The sequence below is a fragment of the Telopea speciosissima genome, chromosome 2 (assembly GCF_018873765.1).
Source record: "Telopea speciosissima isolate NSW1024214 ecotype Mountain lineage chromosome 2, Tspe_v1, whole genome shotgun sequence".
In the NCBI taxonomy this organism is placed as follows: Eukaryota; Viridiplantae; Streptophyta; class Magnoliopsida; order Proteales; family Proteaceae; genus Telopea; species Telopea speciosissima.
In genome coordinates, this window is record NC_057917.1 from 59,995,729 (window position 1) to 60,014,440 (window position 18,712).

An 18,712-nucleotide genomic window follows, 5' to 3' on the forward strand; every position below is an offset into this window, starting at 1 on the left:
GTGACCATGCAAGATAGTTAGACCCATTCAGTTTTGTCGGTCCCGGCTGGAGGGTGGAGTGATGGCCATGAGTCCCAATACGACTCACCTTACTACCCCCAAGACCTCTCAAGGAGTCGGTAGTACTGCTACTCTCCACTATAGAGTCAGAATCTCAAACAAATTGATAGGGTGCTGAAAAGAAATGTATGAAAAATAAGAGATGTAGTGGGGTGGCTACAGTAGCATAGTAGGAGTGGCATGGGAGACCATAGAGGGGTAGGCGGTAACCAGACAGCAACAGGGGAACGTGCAAGGGTCTTGGGAGGCCAAACAAACAGCAATAGGGGGCCTTGAGAGGCCTGGAGAGCTCACGTAAGTAGCAGCAGGAGCCAAGGGCCTTGCGGGCTAGCGTCAAAGGCTTGGAACCTTGCGGTGGAAGGCAAACAAACCAAGCGAGAGGGCAGAGGGGCCTGGAGTCTTGCGAGCAAGCGACGATGGGCCTGGGGCCTTGCAATGGAAGGCCTAGAGGTCAAGTGAGAGGACAACGACCATTGGCGAGTCCATCGGGAAGGACTAAGAGGTCTAGTGGTGATTGGCGACAGTCGAAGACAGGTGGCGGTGGTGGTGGTGCTGTGCAACATGCACCAGCCAACGATGGTCAGTGATGATGTTAGAGTCACACGCGGTACGACATGCGTTGGCGCATGTTCAATCAACCATGTTTGACGAGGGAGGCCGAAGCCTCAAAAACTGTTGGCGGAACCCTACTGCGGTGGAAAAAATAAAAACCTTTTTTCTAGGGTTTTGAGCTCTAATATCAAGTTGAAATATGAGAGAAGGAAATGACTTGCCGATAATGATAAAGTCCATCACTTTATTTATAGATGGAGAAGTAATTACAATTATAGAATGTTAGCTAAGTATGACTTACAATCCTTATCCTAACAGCTGAAACATGCAAGGTTCAAGGTCTTGGTTTTGGACCTTGACCGAAACCGTGATGAGATGGCAGAGATCCGAGATCTCAGCCAAGTTGGTGTATTTTTTTTTCGGACCATGGTTTCGGTGGCCATATGACCTAATTAGGCCATAAAAGTTGCTATCCAGCCTATTTTAGGCCCTATAAACATAATGGAACCCTTAAATTTTTAAAAAGCTTACTCAAAATGGTAGTTTGACTTTGGACCTATGGTTGCTAGTCTACGCTGTATAAATACAATGATATGGCCTATCTCATACAATCTTTAATACTAGAACACATATATTATTCTAGTAAAAAAACCTAAATAAGTATTAGGAATGAAAAGAAATCAAATTATAAACCATTAAATAGTGCATTACCTTCAAGTTGCAATTTCCTCCAAATGATGTTGTGCAGCAAATCAAGAGCCAAATGTTGTTGTTTAGCAAGAAATTTAATGGATGCAAGCAAGATTGGGTTGAATTTAATAAAAAAAAAATTGAGCAAATGGAGAGTTTTTGGGAAGGTAGTGTCGAAACTCACCGAGAGCAGCGAGACTGGTCGAGATTTCGATCGAAATAATGCACCCATAGTTGTCATGGCGTCTAGGCGGCCCAAGGTGTTGGAGAGGGTCCAAAACCAAGGTGGCACCAACTAGGCGACCAAGGCGCCTGGACGCCTAGGCGTCGCCTAGCCTTGACAACTATGAATGCACCTTTTATATGTGGTTTGTAAAAGTTTCGCTGAGACAAACTTCAATGTGAAATCTCACCGAGATTTCTAAGATGTCGGTCGAGAAAATGTACTATTTCAGTTTCGTAATCCATCTCGTCTCGAAACTTGATGAAACTGAGACGAGATGGTCGAGATCTCACCAAGACCTCGTACTATGGGAACATGTGCACAATGTATCTAGAGTTCTAGACACATACGTTGAATCTAGACACTTTTAACAATTATATTGCTTTGCAATGATAGTATTTTGTTGTCTGTGTTGGCATTTGGTAAAACCGTAAAACATAAATCAGGCAAGCTTACCGAACCAAAAGAAAACCAAAAAGCCATAGTTGTCAAATCACTAGGCAAACCAAGGCGGTCGAGGGGGGTAAAAAATTAAGGCGATACCAACTAGGCGGCGACGCCTAGGCGACCACCTATAAACAAAGGTGGCTAGGATGCCTAGGCAACGACGCTTTGACAACCTTGCAAAAAGCAGAAGATAAAATTGAAATAACAGACAATGGTCAAAGAAGTCAATAAAATCCACAAAATCAGAGGATAAAGTAACTCAGAGAGAACAATGAATGAAATCCACAACATACAGAAGGAATTGTTGCTGGAAAAAAGCAACCAAGAAACAATGAAAAAATAAACTGTTACTAAGAGGAACAAATTTTCATAACCAAGTTCTATTGTTGCAGATAAATCCAACAAACCCAGAAAAAAGAGTAATTCATTCTGAATTATTTTTTTTACATGTAAAAAGTGAAGGCAAAAAAGAGTACCCACCAACTAAACCAGAAAGTCCTTGCTCAAGTCATTAAAATATCAACATATTAATAAATGAAAAGAATCGTAGAGGAAAACACATATTTCAAGTTGGGGACAGAGAAAACAATAATGATAGTTAACAGAAGAACAGTGAGAAGGAAATAGCTTCGAAAAGTGGACAATCTCACCTGTTTGAGGAGGTGTGGCTGTTCTTGAGGAAATCTGTAGCCTCATGTAACAATGAGGAAGTATAGATCAAGTGGTGTACCCTTCGAATTGGTTCTGTGGTAAATGGGCATCTGCCGCTCACCCCTGGTTGAAGAAAAGGTAGAAAGTGAAGCACATACACACTTGAGTTAACAAAATACAAATCCATGAAGGTTTCTCCATCACTAAGCTCACAATCAGGGTTAGAGAATAAGGAATTTTCTTTTCCCTTTTGGAGAGAAGGAAAGAATATTGTATTAATGTAAATATAGAGCAAGAAATTTAAAGACAATTTACATCTACATAAACAGAGACCCCCGAAGCATATCTTCAATACTGCCCTTGAGATTCTTGGGTATGTCATTGATATAAGAAAAAGTTCTATAGAATTGGACTGAGGCCTAGACAAAATGTCTGCAGTCCAATTTGTTTCTCTGTAGACAAAACAAAAATTTATATCCTGAAATAGAGATCTGAGGTGCCCAATTTTATCCAAGTGCCAACAATTACCATGGAGATAATGATTTCTTTGTACTATAATGAACTAAACACTTCGAATCCAACCTTAATTCTTGTGTATCCCTTGTCAGCTGCCACCATTAGACTCCATCTTGTACCTTCTAGCTCCAACCAACAGACTTTGCTTGGTCAGCACCGCCTGCCAGAATAAACAAAAATTTCTTACTGTAATATGAACCTATGACACCATATCCAGCTCCATCCGATCTCCTTGATCCGACTGTCTTTGGTACGATTTCTATTTCTGAGAAATCATTTATGGGAATAATTGAGGAGCCAGAAATAGAAACTGTTCGGCAACTAGTAGACAGTATAGATTCAAGAGTAAATAGGTTTGGTATGCCAATGTGTCGAATAAATTTTGTATCCCTGATTTTGTTTATTGTAAGTTATATCTTTTTAGAAGTCCATCTGTAGCATCTTTGAACAAATGAGCCTATAAAATACGAATTGGTACCTACTACAAAGTACGCCAAGTAGGTCATGCTGGGTTGTCAAAGTGATCAAAAACAGGCGTAGTGTGCATGCGTTGTGGAGAAAAAATAAAAGAACTGCTCAACTCAAATGGTAGTCCATCCATAATATTTGTTAACAAAGACATACCAAACAGTTACATAGAAAATAAAAAACCTATCCATAATATTTGTTAACAAAGACATACCAAACAGTTACACAGAAAATGAAAAAACACAATAGACACATTTATTCATCCTAAATCCTTATAGGCTTCCTCAATCTGATCTGCAATTTGTTTCCGATATGTTTCCCATTGCTGTTGTTGCATATTATCTACCACATTTGCGCTGTTCACGTCCTCATAGTCATCACTATCACTAGCGTCATCTTCACTTTCATCATCAAACTCTCCCCTCTCTGCCTTTTCAAATAACCAATCCGATGTCATTTGCTTTCTAATGAAATTGTGTATGGCTACACAAGCAATTACAATCAATACTTGTGTCTTGAAACTATATGTGGGCATCGTCTTCAAAATGGGGAAACGCTTCTTCAAGACGCCAAATGATCTTTCAATAACGATTCTTAATGATGAGTGTGTAAAGTTAAATAACTCCTCAGCTCCTTGTGGTCTTGTATGCCTAAAATCATGTTGATGATATTGAACATTCTTGAAAGGAGCCATATACCCAGGCATATGTGTGTATTCAGAATCAACAAGATAGTGTTTTCCTACAAAATTAAGACTAGAGTTAAAATTTCAAATGACACTCGTATCTAACAAATTTGACAAGGATGAAAAAATTAGAATATGAAACATCACCTGGTGGCGGATGGGGAAACTTTAGACGAGGAGTGTTGATGGCTTCCCATAAGATTCGGTTATCATGTGCTGAACCCTCCCAGCCAGCCCAAATGAAGGTAAAGCACATGTCAAATGAACATGCAGCACATACATTTTGGGTAACTTTATTTTTTCTACTGGATATATATGGTACTTGTTTTGCAAGTGGAATTGACGCGCTTATGTGTGTTCCATCTATTGCACCAATGCAATTGGCAAAGAATGGATAATACTTCTGATTGGATTTGATCTGAAGTGGTGTCTCCTCAAATGAGGGTGGTTGTACCATCTCTCTAGAGAATGTTCGTAGGGCTGCCAATACATTATGGAAGTGACGGCTCACTGTTTCACCCGAATGCTGAAACAATTCTTGGATGACATCATTTCTAACATTGTGAGCCATCATTAAGATGGCCATTGACAACTGTTCCTCCACTGTAATGTTCTTTGTGTTTGCCAATAAACCTCGTTCTTTCAATGCAGACACCAACCCAGTGAAATGCTCCCTAGACATACGAAATAGTCTACGAACCCTTCTTGGAGGTCTATCAGGGCTTAGCATTTCAAAGACCCATGTATGACCTGTGAGTTGGCGTGTATTCATTGGTTGTTTTGTAATTCGGGAAGTCGTTCCATCATCACTGTCTTCATCAATACTTCGCTTGCGCTTCAAATATTGAATTGCATAACCAGTTACAAGAAGTGGCAACAATGAGTCACCACTGGAATCACTGTCGTGTTCCCTATCCATAGTAACTGTTCATACATAACATATCATATTAGACACATAAACCAATTACAACAAGTAGTAACAGATTAACAAAGAATCAACACTGGAATCACTATCGTGTTACCTATCCATAGTAACTGTTTATGCATAACATATCATATTAGGCACATATAAGTCCATCTTCCAAAATACGAAATAAATAAACTACCAACACACATATACTAAGTCTAAAAAAAAAAAAATAGAATAAGCGACACAAACACATATAAGTTGAAGTGCACACAAAAAAAATGTTTATCATGCATATATGATAAGTCGGGCATAATATGTTATCATAAGAAGAGAGCACTGAGCCATCAACGCCATCCTGATTGAGCCATAAAAGTCTATCTAAACCATCCCAAACTCAATGTACAAAACCCATAAACAATCATACGTCTAAAATAAATTAGGCATAAACAGGCTAAACAATCATCCATCTAGACACAAACATATCAAATAGGGGATCCAGGCTCCTCTCTCGCCTTCCTCTGAATTGTTTTAAGAATCCATCGTCAAGCATCTTAATGAACATCTCTTTTTATTCATTCCTCGAGCACCTTCAAAGTCATCACATTATTGTTACTACTGAGCTCAATTCCCCTCCAAAGAGTCAGGAATCTGAATTGCCTCATCAGTCATCATATGTTGTTTTTGTGTGATTCTTTGGTCCAATCCTTTTTTATTTTTTTGATGGGTGCTTTGCTCCAATCTTCTCTGCTCTTCCAGAGCAACCACTCTCTTAAGTGCTTCACCGACATTATCATAGCCATCACTCTTCGACCTCTTGGATGAGGATCCAATAGGTTCCTTGCTCTTTTGCTTCTTTTCTTCTTCTTCGTATCTGAAAATTCTACTGGCACTCTGGCAGGACGTCATAATCATCCAAGTTCACTCCTAGTCTTGTTCATAATGGTTCTATATGGTTTATGAACTACGGTGGTAGTGGGTTCTCCAGTGCAAGTCACCATTATTGGAGAGAGAGAGAAGTAAGTCAAGTGGTTTGTTGAGGACCACTAGTACCTGCCTCCATCACATTCTTTAGCAGTAACTAGTAAGTTACAGTTTTGGGGTAACAGAATGCGGCTCTGATAAAAGGGAAACTTTCCCTAGAGAGCAAATATGAAATCCAGTGGTTTTAAGATGAATCAAAATGTAGTTCTTTTTTCTTCTTTATATATCTAATTACCTACACATTAAGTAATACAACAACAAACTTCCAATACATCTGATTCTAGGCAATTAAGCAACCAAAAGGGGAAAGGGTGAGACCAATGCTTTAGCCTCACTTAATCTAACTGCTTGCGAAAAAGTTAGTTATGTGCTTACCTATCAGCCAGTCCATTTCATGGTAAACATCTCTCTCCAAGATCTCGATAATATCTCTGTTTCGCCAAGATTCGAGACAAGACCAGAGGTGATACAGAAATACTACAAGATCTTATGAGTTATCTCGGTCTCGATTCGACTCGGTTGAACCAGACAAACTTAAAGTGACATAAATACACCCCCTCGGCGAGATTTCGACCCCAAATTTGAAATCTTGCTCTGTCTCGCCTCTCTCGGTCTGCTGTGAAGAGAAAACACATAGTTGGTGCTTTTTTTTTTGGCAAATCTTACCTCCAACTGAAGATTAAAGCTTGTAGATTCAACATTGAAGTTTCAACATCAAGAGAGGGAGTTGCATTACATCTAAAGAACACTTTAAGTTAAATATTACTTCTCAAAAACAAATTTTTTCATAGAAACATGAACAATACTTGTTTGTTGACTATGTAGTTATTATATGTGATACAATGTCCACCGATCTATGGATTGACGGAGGCGGAATTATTTTTTAGTTTTTAAATATTCTGTTGAATAGCCTAGGGTAGACCTCACGTTCGCCGTAGACTACCAACCTAGGGTCCGAAGTCAAAGTACCATTTTGGGTTTGAATTTGTAAAAACTAATGTTTTCATTGTGTTTGAAGGCCTAAAATAGGGTGGATGTCAAGTTTCAGGACCTATCTTGGTCATATAGCCATTGAAACCCACCACTGAATCTCGACGGGGAAAAAAACAAGATCTCACCGAGATCTCGGCAGAACTTGGTTTTGTGGCCTAGCGAAACCAGGGGCAAAATCGAGTTCTAAAACCTTGGTCCATAAGCACATTAATATTACATGCCCGCTCTTCATATTTTATAGATAAAAGAGACGAGAACACTGTCTATGGCCAAGGCTTGAACTGAGAAGCGACTGGGATTTTAGAGCACTGTTTATGCAAACAAAACAGAATATGATGGACCTCAATTCATTGATCACATGTCTCTTTCTGGGTCTTACTACATCAACCTAGTAGCCTAGATTCATCCTTGCTCATACTTTTTTTTTTCACACACCAACCAAAGATCTGCTGCATTAATACTTCTCCGTAGGTATTAGATGTAAACCAAGCATGGTTCAAGAAGTCGTTGGAGTCGGCCGAATTATACCGAAAATTTTCAGTTTCGACCTGGCTCGAGACATAACCAAGGGCAACACTGCAGGTATGCAAAGTGAGGCTTCGACCAAAACCTCCAGTTTTGACTCCAGAAGGGTTTTTGCTGTATTTTGGCCATTCCACTTGTAAATCTTGGTGGAACAGCTTGTTGGAAGCTTCTACAAGTCATCTACATCGAACATTTGGTGGATTTGGGAGATTTCTTGAAGATTGACAGTTTGATGTATACACTTTTTCCCTAAAGTATTTTTTTTTGCATAAAATAGGGTAAATATGTAGTGGTTAGCTTTAATTTTTTATATGGTAGATAACGTAAGCTAATCTACAACTTCATGGAGTTGGATTTAATTTCTGGTTTAAAATTTTGATTCTTGCAACAACTTTTTGAAAGAAAAAAAAAAAGAGTTGATACTTGTGGTTGGAGCTCAATTTTATATATGTCAGACACCGTTGGCCGATCTACGGCCTCATGGCGTTGCTTTTTTTTCTGCCAAAAAATAATTATTTTAATTTTCAGGCATTTTATGTGGAACATAGGCCATCTTTGAGAAATAACTCCACCAGTGTTTTTGTTGTCGATCCCAAGCCCGGAAAAATTGAGGGTTGGTGCGTCAGGCAAGTAGCCAGCACCAAAAAAAACTTTAGCCAAACCCTTTTATATGGATTCTAGAACCTTATATTTTCAATCTTGCGTTAGGGTGTCCCCCGTAAGGGACACGCTAAACTTTGACCTGGGTGTAGTGAACAGTAAGCAAGGGTTAGGTAGGGTGTCCCTATAAGCGGCGCACTGCAACAGCGCTCGGATGCAATGACAAGTAAGCAAGGGTTGTCGCACCATGGACGAGTGCGGGTAAAGAAGCTAGTCCAAAAGCGTAGGATTACATTAGTATCTTGGAATATAGGATCTTTAACGGGCAAGAGTCTGGAATCGATAGATGTTATGAGGAGACGAAGCATTAATATAGCTTGTATTCAACAGACTAGATGGAAGGGTATAAAAAGCTAAAGAGTTGGATGACTTTAAGCTTTGGTATACGGGAATAAAAGTAATAGAAGCGGAGTGGCATAGTAGTGGATAGTGACTTGAAGAAATGATGTGGTGGATGCTAAAAGATTTGGTGATAGTATTATATCCATCAAGTTTGTGTTGGAGAAAGAGGTTGTCAATATAATTAGCTCACACACCCTATAGCAGGATTGGATGAAAGTAGTAAGTTATAATTTTGGGAACATATGGATGGATTAGTGCAAAGAATTAATCAAGGAAAAGATTATTATAGGAGGTGATCTGAATGGACATGTTGGCAGTGATTAAAGAGGCTATGAAGGTGGACACGGAGGAAATGATTTTGGAAAGAGGAATGAGGAGGGGACTTCAGTTTTAGACTTTGTTGTGGCTTATGATTTATCTATTGTGAACACATACTTTGAAAAGAGAGTAGCATTTAGATACCTTCAAGAGTGGACATCATAGTAGCCAACAAGATTTCTTTCTAACGAGTAGGTCCAATAGGTTGTTATGTAAGGATTGTAAGGTTATACCGGGGGGGCGCCTAACCACATAAAATAGAATAGTAGTCATGGATATATATCTCATTAAGCCAAGTCATGAGAAAGGTGAGCCTATTTTCCCTAGGATAAGGTGGTGGAAATTAAAAAGAGAAATCTTCAAATCATTTATTGATAAGGTGGTCAAACAAGGAAGGTGGGACTTTGATGGTGACATTAATATGATGTGGAATGAGATGACTGCTTGTAATAGATTGCGAAAGGTGTCCTAGGTGAAATGAAAGGAAAACGTCATTCCCCTAGGGAGACTTGGTGGTGGGATGAGGCTAACAAAACTAGTTTTAAGACATAGCAAAGAACTAAAGATGTTGAGGATCTAAAAAGGTGAAATTTGACAGAAATGAAGCTAAGAAGATTGTGGTAAAAGCAAGGCGGAAAAAAAATATATGAATATCTTTATAACAATTTGAGCACAAATGAAGAGGAAAAAGCTCTCTATAAGATAGCAAAAATGAGGGAAAGGAAGAGTAGAGATTTCGACCATATTAGATGTATTAAAAGCGAAGATGGTAATGGACATCAAGGAGATATGGAAGGATTATTTCTAAAACCCACTAAATGAAGACAATTCAAGTGATAGTGTCCCAGAAGACTGCATTACCCATCATGACATCACATGTCATAGATACAAGGTTCTACATATCCGTTTCAAGGCCGGTTTTGTTCAGACCGTAAACCGAGACATGCCGAATCTTGTTTGAAGGTTTCAACACTGAGTTTCAACCCTAGGCCTCCAAGGTTTCGTTTTGACCATGCCCGAAACCAATACAACTCGGAGATTTTGGTCAGTTTTGACTAAAATTTAAGTTCCATGAGTAAATATATACGAAAAATTTGGGTGCCTGAAATAAAAGAAGTTTTAAGGAGGATGAAAGTAGGCAACGCACCAGGTTCAGATGGGTCCCCAATAGAAGTGTGGAAGAGCTTAGGCATCTGTGGTTTATCTTGGCTAACCAAGTTGTTTAATAACATTATGAGTACAAGGAAAATCACAGATGAATGAAGGAGAAGCATTGTGGTTCCTATTTATAAAAATAAAAGTGATATTCAGAGCTGCAATAACTATAGAGGCATAAAACTAATGAGCCATACAATGTTATTATGGTAGAGAGTTACTGAAACTCGCTTGAGACAAGAAACTACCATTTTGGAAAACCAATTTAGTTCTATGCCAGGAAGATCCATGACAAAAGCTATTTACTTAGGAGACTCATGGAAAGTTTAGAGATTGTAAAAAGGATCTCCATGTGATCTATATTGACCTAAAAAAAGCTTATGCCAGAGTTCCTAGAGAGTTAATCTGGCAAGTACTAGAGAAGAGTAGTGTTTCAAGTAAATATGTGGACATAGTTAAACATATGTATAATGGTGTGGTGACTAGTGTAAGAACTGTGGGGTGTCAAGGCAGTAAATTCCCAACTAAAATTGTGTTACATCAAGGATCAGCTTTAAGTCTTTATTTGATTGCGTTAATCATTGATGATTTAACTAGAGACACTCAAGATCAGGTTCCTTGGTGTATGCTTTTTGTTGATGATATTGTTTGGTAGATGAGACAAAAGCAAGGATTAACACCAAGTTGGTATTATGGGGATCAACCTTGGAATCAAAAGGTTTTAAGATAAGTAGAACGAAAATGGAGTATATGGTGTATAACTTTAGTTACACTAGGATGGATAATGAGGAGGTGAAAGTTGACGGGAGGGAGAATCCACAAAGTGATTATTTTAGGTATCTAGGCTCACTCATAAAAATAGAAGGTAATATAGAGGATGATGTTTCACAGAGTATTAAATAAGATGGAAGACGATGTTTCACAGAGAATTAAATAAGATGTATGAAGTGGAGAGTTGCGTCGCCGTCCACTGTGTTGTGTCATTGACGTATTCCTTTAAAATTTAACAGGAAAATTTTATAGGGCAGTCAGATGACAGGCTATGATGTATGGTCCAGGATGTTGGGTTAAGATTGATGAAGCATTATATAGATAAACTCAGTGTAGCTGAGATGAGAATGTTGAGATGGATGTGTGGCAAAACTAGGAAGGATAGAGGAATGATGAAATTAGATCTGATTTGGGAGTAGCTCCGATATATGATAAGCATAGTTCAAAATCTCGCGAAATTTCGGCGATATTTCACCAAATTTCGTATATCTCGAGCTGTCCGAGATACGATACCAATCCGAAATGGAAAAATACCATATTTCGACGATATCTCGTGAGATATCGACGAAATATCGTGGACTCACGATATATCGCGAGATATTGAAAAAGTCACTAAAAGTGTCACATGCAATATTTCAAATATTTCGGAAATTTCGGTAATCTCATTTCAAAAATTTTGGAAATCTCGGTAATTTTGGCATTTTACACTCAGAAAAATACCATATTTCGACGAAATTTCGGTCAGACCGAAACGAAACGAGATTTAGTACCATGATGATAAGTAATGAGAAAGTCGCTAGAGGTGGCATGGCCATGTTCAACAGAGGCCTTTAGATGTTCCAGTACGGAGGAGTGATTTGATTCAGATTGAAGGAGCCAAAAGGGCCAGAGACATACCTAAAATGACTCTAGGAGTAGTGGTGAGGAAAGAAATGTATAGCTTAGGCCTTGTATCAAGTATGGCATTATTGGCATCAAATAGAGCTGATTGAAGGGTAAGGATCCATGTAGCCGACCCCATTTATTTGGGATAAGGCTGAGTTATTGTTGTTTTTGTAGACTATCTTTGAGAAATATACAGGTAAGGTATGGCATACATTGCCAATCTAGGGTACAAAACCAAACTAACATGTTGAGTGCATTTTTCAACAATCTAAAGGTTCCATTGTGTAGTGGGATGCTTAATTAGGGTCTCTATCAAGTTTCAGCCCAAAATATGGCTGTTTGACCACCAAAATGGTCAAATGAAACCATCCACCAAAACCTGTAGGATTTCAGCCATGTTTTGTCCCCATCTTGAACCTTAACCAAGAGCTCCATTCACCAAGAAGAGCTCTGCTGCAACTTGCAAGCTTCACACCATCATATCTTACTCTTTTGTCCATTTTCACTAGGGGTGTCAAAAAGCCCGCTCGGCCCGAACCCGCCCAGAGCCGGCCCTAACCCGACCCTGATTTTTCAGCCCGAAGGGCGGGTTAGGGTTTAGAAATAACTTGACCCTGTCAGGTCGGGTCGGGATCGGGTTTAGGCCTCGGGTTGAGCCGGCCGGCCCTACCCGACACTGTATTGTTTTATAAGCATATATATAATATATATATAGATATATACTTTTATATATACAATATTTAATTATATTATATATAATAAAAACACTCAAAAGCGTCAAAACTGAAAACCCTAAAAGCAATTCTTTTAATTCATCCCCATCTCTCCTCTTTCCCTTTCGAAGAAACCCCATCTCTTTTCCAGCGGACTGCAATGTCACTCTTGAAGACTTTGGATTAGTCTCAATCGTTTTCGTTTGGACTTTGGAGTTTGGAGAAGGCTGACGAGCAGAATTGCAAGGCGAGTTTGGACCAACCAGGTATGTGCGATTGTTCTTCTTCTTCCATATCTCTCTCTTGGTTCTGTCTCTCGCTCTCTTCTCTTTGCTATTTCTCTTTTTATTTGTGTTCCTTTTCACTGGCTCGAACCCTAGAAGGGGTTAATCAAAGTTTCGAGGGAAAAAAGGGGTGGTGGGCATTTTCGTTGGAATCGACAGTGGTTTTTTTTTTTTTTTAAAGTCAAATGGATGGGGTGATTTTCAGTGAAAATTGAAGAGGTTATCTGGTTTGGGGTAAGGAATTGGATGGGAATGCCTTTCTTAGTGAACATGAATGGAGTGTTGATTTCAGTCTGGTTTGCAGACTTGCAGTACATGGTATGGAGTATGCATTTGGAGCCCATGAGTACCCAACAAGTGGAGTGTTTGAGGTGGCCGCCACTAATCCCAATCGTCTCCATCTTCATCTTCTCCTTATTCTTCATTCTGGTTTCACGGTGAGCAATTTTATGAGTTTTTGTTGTGTGGATTTGTTTGTTTTTTTGTTTAGATGAAACTGTTGTGTGAATTTGATAGTTATCGGTTTAATTATAAGTTTAATTAGCGTTTTATTTTGCTGTCTTTTGATTCATTTGCTAGAATATTTCATTTGATTGAAGAATTTTTATGCTTTAGTAGAAGATTAAAGTCGGGACAGGGTCAATCAGGGTCAATCAGGGCCAACCCGACCCTGGCAGGGTCGGGTCAGGGTTGAGGGTTTCTTGGCCCTGCCAGGGTTGGGTCAGGGTCAGGGTTTAGGTTAAGGCCTCTAGGGTCAGGGTCAGGGTTTAGGCAGGCCCGGCCCAACCCGACCCATTGACACCCCTAATTTTCACTAGCAGTTTGGAACAAATTTCATGTAAAACCCCACCAACATCCCCTTTTTTCAATTTCTAACTTCAAAACTGATTCCTCTCTCACCTTTCCACAACACAACTCAGATCACTGCCAGCCTTTACTCTCTGGACTTCGCAGCTAAACTACAACAGAGCACTACTCGGGGGTCAAAGATAATTTGCTTGCAAGCAATAGATTGTCTCTAAGCAAACAACATATCTAAATTTCTATACTATGCGTTGGTAAAACAGCACCAAAAAATGGAAAAGAAGTTTGCTTGCAAGCATAATATCTAGGTATAAACGTCCAATATGTCCCAGATCCCTTGTGCAAAAAGAAGAAAAGGAGGAAGGATAACACGGTATCTGGCTAATTATCATAAAGTATAAAGGGTCTAAAATAGGGTTTTCTAGAAGTTTTGATAACTAATTTGGTCATTTTGGCCTCGAAACCATTAATCAAAACCAGAAACCAAACCTTCCATGTTTCGACCAAAAATTCACGAAAGTTTTGAGCTTAGAAACTTCCTGCTAAATCACCATAGCAATTTCCCTATAAGTACACTCGTAACCCCTCAACCAATTCTCCTGAACGTGTGCTCTTAAAAACCTGAATTTGAGGATTGTAGGCACTTCTACTCACAAACCCTGAAGAGGAGGAATGCCACCGCTATTCAAAGTTAGGCCATTAAGAGTGTAGTTAGGAATGAGTGGCCTTATTTTGTTTATCTAACCAATAATTATTAATATTCTAATTATTGTTGCAATTATTATGTTGTGTGTGTGATGATACCCATGCGAGAGAGAGAGAGAGAGGGGGAGGTGGTGGGAGTAGCTAGGATGAACCGTTCAGACTAAACACCCCTCTGACAGGATCCCAAGTAGCCCAAACCGAAAAGTCAACCTTCTCATATGAAGGTTAAATTTGACACTCACTCACAGATAAATAGGATAGGTGAACTTTAGAATCCAACAAGCAATCCAATGGCCAGATTAAGAGATTAGAAAATAAGCAAATCTGAAACAGAAATTCAGGAAACAAGAGATTTATTAATTACTCGAAATCAAAGAAGCAGATCTGCCTTAAAAGCTGGTCGAGTTCCCTTCTGGGCTGGCTAATGCAAACCCCAAAATCTATTTCAAATCTACTGGTCAGATTTAAAACAATTAAGGAATCACAGGACAGAAACGGGAGATTTTTAATAGCAGCAGATCAGAAGTTCTGATCTCCACAAAACCCAGGTTGAAGGGGCACTCTTGGAAGATACTTTGAACCCCCAAAAGAGGGAGGAATCTGATGGACAGATTCTTCTCTATAAGGAATCTCGTTTTTGACAAAAGAGGGTTAAAAACAGGGTATCTGCCAAGTCTATTTACAAGGGTTCTTGCTGGGATTTAATATTTTAATTCCCAGTATCAACTATGAACAGCACATAAACAGTATTAAATAGAGATGAAAATCCCTCTCAATCTCAATTTAAATTGAATTTCAGCAAGCACACAAATAACAGATGATAACAGGACTTAATTGCAGGAAAAAAACAAAGAACAAGGAGAGATAATTAATGGCTTCCCACCAACTAGGATCAGAATCTCACTGTGCAGGCTTCACGCCATGACTGGCTGAATTGCACAGCAGAGTTGCAGAAATCAAACTTCAGTAATTCTTAAATCATATGGTGCCCTTGGTTCTTACAAGCTTATATAGAAGAAAAAAAAATCAATTCCTAATCTGACTATGAAATCAATCCTATTGCTAATTACAAAACATAGTTGAGAAAGGAAAAGAAAACATAATCCAAATAGGAAAACTTAAACTACTTAATTTAAATCTAAAAACCTAACTAAACTAAGCTCACAAATGGGCTGGAATCAACCCCAAACGAGCTAGGCCTTCAGATGGGCCTGGTCCTTCTTCTTCTTGTGGGAGAATGTTACATACTCCTGCCCTGCATCAGGAGGGGGGAGTGACTGGCATAGAAACAAATCTGTAAAGTCATCCCAGAAGTACAGCATAAGATTTGACAGACGGAAAGTTTAACTGAATCGGTTTTGGTAATTAACTGCTTACAGAATAAGCTACGTTGATCATTAATTTTTTTAAGACTATTTTGAACTGGAATGCCTTTGTTTGGTTGAACAAAAAGCAGGTAACGCTATTATGTAATCTTCAACTTAAAAGAAGTTTGAACACTGGGAGACTCCACATCTTAATAAAATCTTAGACAACTTGACCAAGTTGCCACTCCTATTGGGATCTGAGTTTCAGATTTAGGGATATGATCTTTTTTCCTACAGATTTGTTTTCAAAAAGATAATTCTCCCTTATATATTTTTTGATGTTTCAAGAGGATATTCCTGTCTGGACTTGGCATCTCCCAGTGCTGGAAGAATCATCTCCCAATTGCTGGGCACCTCTGACCTCCCACAACTGTGGCGTCTCCCCATTGTGGGGAACTCCAAATTTTTTACGAAACCCAAAGCAAAAGTTTTGGGCGATGATTCTAGAAAGCCTATAAATTTTGGAAATTGAGTATTCTCTATCAAGCCTTAATATGAAACCAAGGCAAATTCCGGCAAGAGAAGCAGAGTGAAGGTCAGCTCTCCTGATGTTGAATCACTCGAGTTCCTGAACAAGCAACAGTAGTTCACCAGATAAACAGAGAATAAGGTTTTTGTCTTTTTCCTTTTCCCCACTTTAAAGAGATTGGAGTCATAAGTTTTCCATTTTCCTCTTTGAATCTTTCATGCTGATACAAGCTTAGGACCAGATATCTCCCATTTTTATTCAGGGCATAGATTTTTTTGTTGGGGTGGAGGGTGAGGGGAAGGTTAGGCACGGCAATTCTAATCCTAATTACAAAAAGGCTGGGTTGGGTTGACCGAGCCTTCTTGCTTGTCCCTCCTATTTTAGGTAAATATAAATTTTCAAAGGCCTTGTTAGATATCAATGCAGTCTACATAATTAGAATTGCAGACATAATTAAATGTGAGGCTTTGGTGGAGAAGAACTCCCAAATTTCCAAATCTTTACCTTTTTGAATTAAAACCCAATGGTTTCATAAAAACAAAAAAAGATGCCCTTACAAAAGGAACCAAAGAAAAAGAAAATTGTTTATTTAACTACCCAATCCAGTCACTTCCTCTGGGTTGGCTACATATGTCCACTGGTTTAAAACCATAATAGATCATCAGTTTCTATAATTCAATGCCTGAACATAGTTGTCATGGCATCTAGGCGACCCAAGGCATTGGAAGGGGCCTGGACGTAGGGCGACACCAATAAGATTACCAAGGATTGGCATTTGTAGAGTTTCTATAAACTCTACAGTGAATAATAAATACATATCTATAGTGGCATATGTTAAAAAAAATTTGAAAAGAAATGTTGAAGGATTGGTAGGGGGCTAACGACCAGACATACAAAAGAGATTACAGTTCTTCAAACTCCCCCCCAGCTGGAAGGAGTAAAGGGCGTACCCAGCGCACGAGGCTCCCACCACTACAGGGTCTAGGGAGGATCATAATGTACGCAGCCTTACCCCCGCTTCGCGGAGAGGCTGTTTCCAGACACTTGAACCTGTGACCACTTGGTCACACTGGAGCAACTTTACCGTTGCACCAGGGAGAAGTAAAGTTCTTCATAAATACTCGGTGGCATATCTCCCTTATAGTAAATTTGCTTCTTAAATAATTTCATTGTAGAAATCCTGAAGAACATGTTACTACTTGGAATGACCGCCAGTAATCATCTATTTCTTGAAAACAACTCCCATGTAGGCTTATGTTAAGAACCAAGTGTCGTTACGATGATGAATGGTTACAGAACAGTCCAAATGTGTATATAGAAACAAGGAACAAAATCCAGAAACAAAAATCCTTGATCAACTTCTTCAAATTCTAGCACACTAAAGACGCTAATGCTAGATGGATGGCATTAGATACACTAACAAGTAGTACGAACAAGACAGATAGATATAGAGTTGGTTCTCCATGTATTTTTTTCTCCAATTAGTTTTTAAAATATTTCCCTCTAACAGATAAATTTCAGCTAACAAAGCTTTTATTCAATATCTGCACATATTTTTGCTATTAACACTTGTTCACCTTGCACTGTGGGTTTCCATGTGATATTGTGCAGGAGGCTGGTGGGCTTTAAAAAAAAATCTGCTTCCATGGTGGATGGCTAGAAAATTACGGGTAAGAATTTGACCCACATTGGCAGGCAATGCAAAGCTTGTGTTGTGTAGCTTTCTAGGACCCATTCTTTTTTTTTTTTAAATTATTCATACAACGAACGAGCCTGGCTACTGTAAAGGTCCAGGGGAAATGATTCAGACCTAGGTTATAATGAGAAAGAAAAGGACTGTTAAAAGAAGATCTAGGCACTGAGAAACAAGAAGAAGAAGACTACAGAAGCAGAAGAAGCTTCACATCCAAAATGGTTCGGCGGATTTCAATTGAATGGCATAATTAAATATTTCCAAATATGTTGATTCCAGAATCTTTAGATTGGTCTACTCTTCCCACATGCAGTTATAGTCACACAATTACAAACAGAGAGAACGAGAGAGAGAGAGAGAGAAAACAGAGAGAATTTACCAGGCTCAAGTCGCTGAGTGCCGGAATAGTTGCAGAGGCAGTGTTGCCTGTGGAAGCGGGAGAACCAATGAGGCTATAGGAGAGAAGAATTATAGAACATTAATCACAAGAAGAAAAATAGTAATAAGAGGCGTTAAGGAGCCCCAAGCTGATACGCACTTCCATATACCTCAAATCCTCAATCGTAAATCCTCTCTTTGCAGAGCAAGAAATACGAGTCCACTGTTCTTGAGAGTTTTTTTTTTTTTTTCCTTTTTTTTTTCTGCTATGATGTGAGAAAGAGGGGGAGACTTTTCAATCTCAAGACAACGTCGACAGGAATGGAAGATGAAAAAAAGGAGTAAGATGTAATTTTACCAAAACGCAGAAGAGAGTTAAGAAAGAGGAAAAAAATTGAACCCGACGTGAATCGAACACGCAACCTTCTGATCTGGAGTCAGACGCGCTACCATTGCGCCACGGATCC

General features: G+C 39.1%; 1 protein-coding gene and 1 non-coding gene across 2 annotated transcripts; both read right to left on the minus strand.

Moving 5' to 3' along the window:
* Window positions 1–3,728: 3,728 nt before the first annotated feature.
* LOC122649503 (putative nuclease HARBI1) lies at window positions 3,729–18,289 on the minus strand. The gene is made up of 3 exons (XM_043842685.1): window positions 18,247–18,289; window positions 4,440–5,216; window positions 3,729–4,348 (listed from the first exon to the last, which is right to left on the minus strand). Exons 2-3 carry the CDS (start codon window positions 5,209–5,211, stop codon window positions 3,867–3,869), a joined length of 1,254 nt encoding a protein of 417 aa, XP_043698620.1. The 5' UTR covers window positions 5,212–5,216; window positions 18,247–18,289; the 3' UTR covers window positions 3,729–3,866.
* A 351-nt stretch (window positions 18,290–18,640) lies between these two features.
* TRNAW-CCA lies at window positions 18,641–18,712 on the minus strand. The gene has a single exon. It is a non-coding gene; the product is annotated as a tRNA-Trp (tRNA).

Coding starts and splice junctions, on each gene's coding strand:
- LOC122649503 (XM_043842685.1), bottom strand. CDS start 5,211: ATGGATAGGGAACACGACAGTGATTCCAGTGGTGACTCATTGTTGCCA. Junction 4,349..4,439: donor GTTTCCCCATCCGCCACCAG/GTGATGTTTCAT, acceptor TTAATTTTGTAG/GAAAACACTATCTTGTTGAT.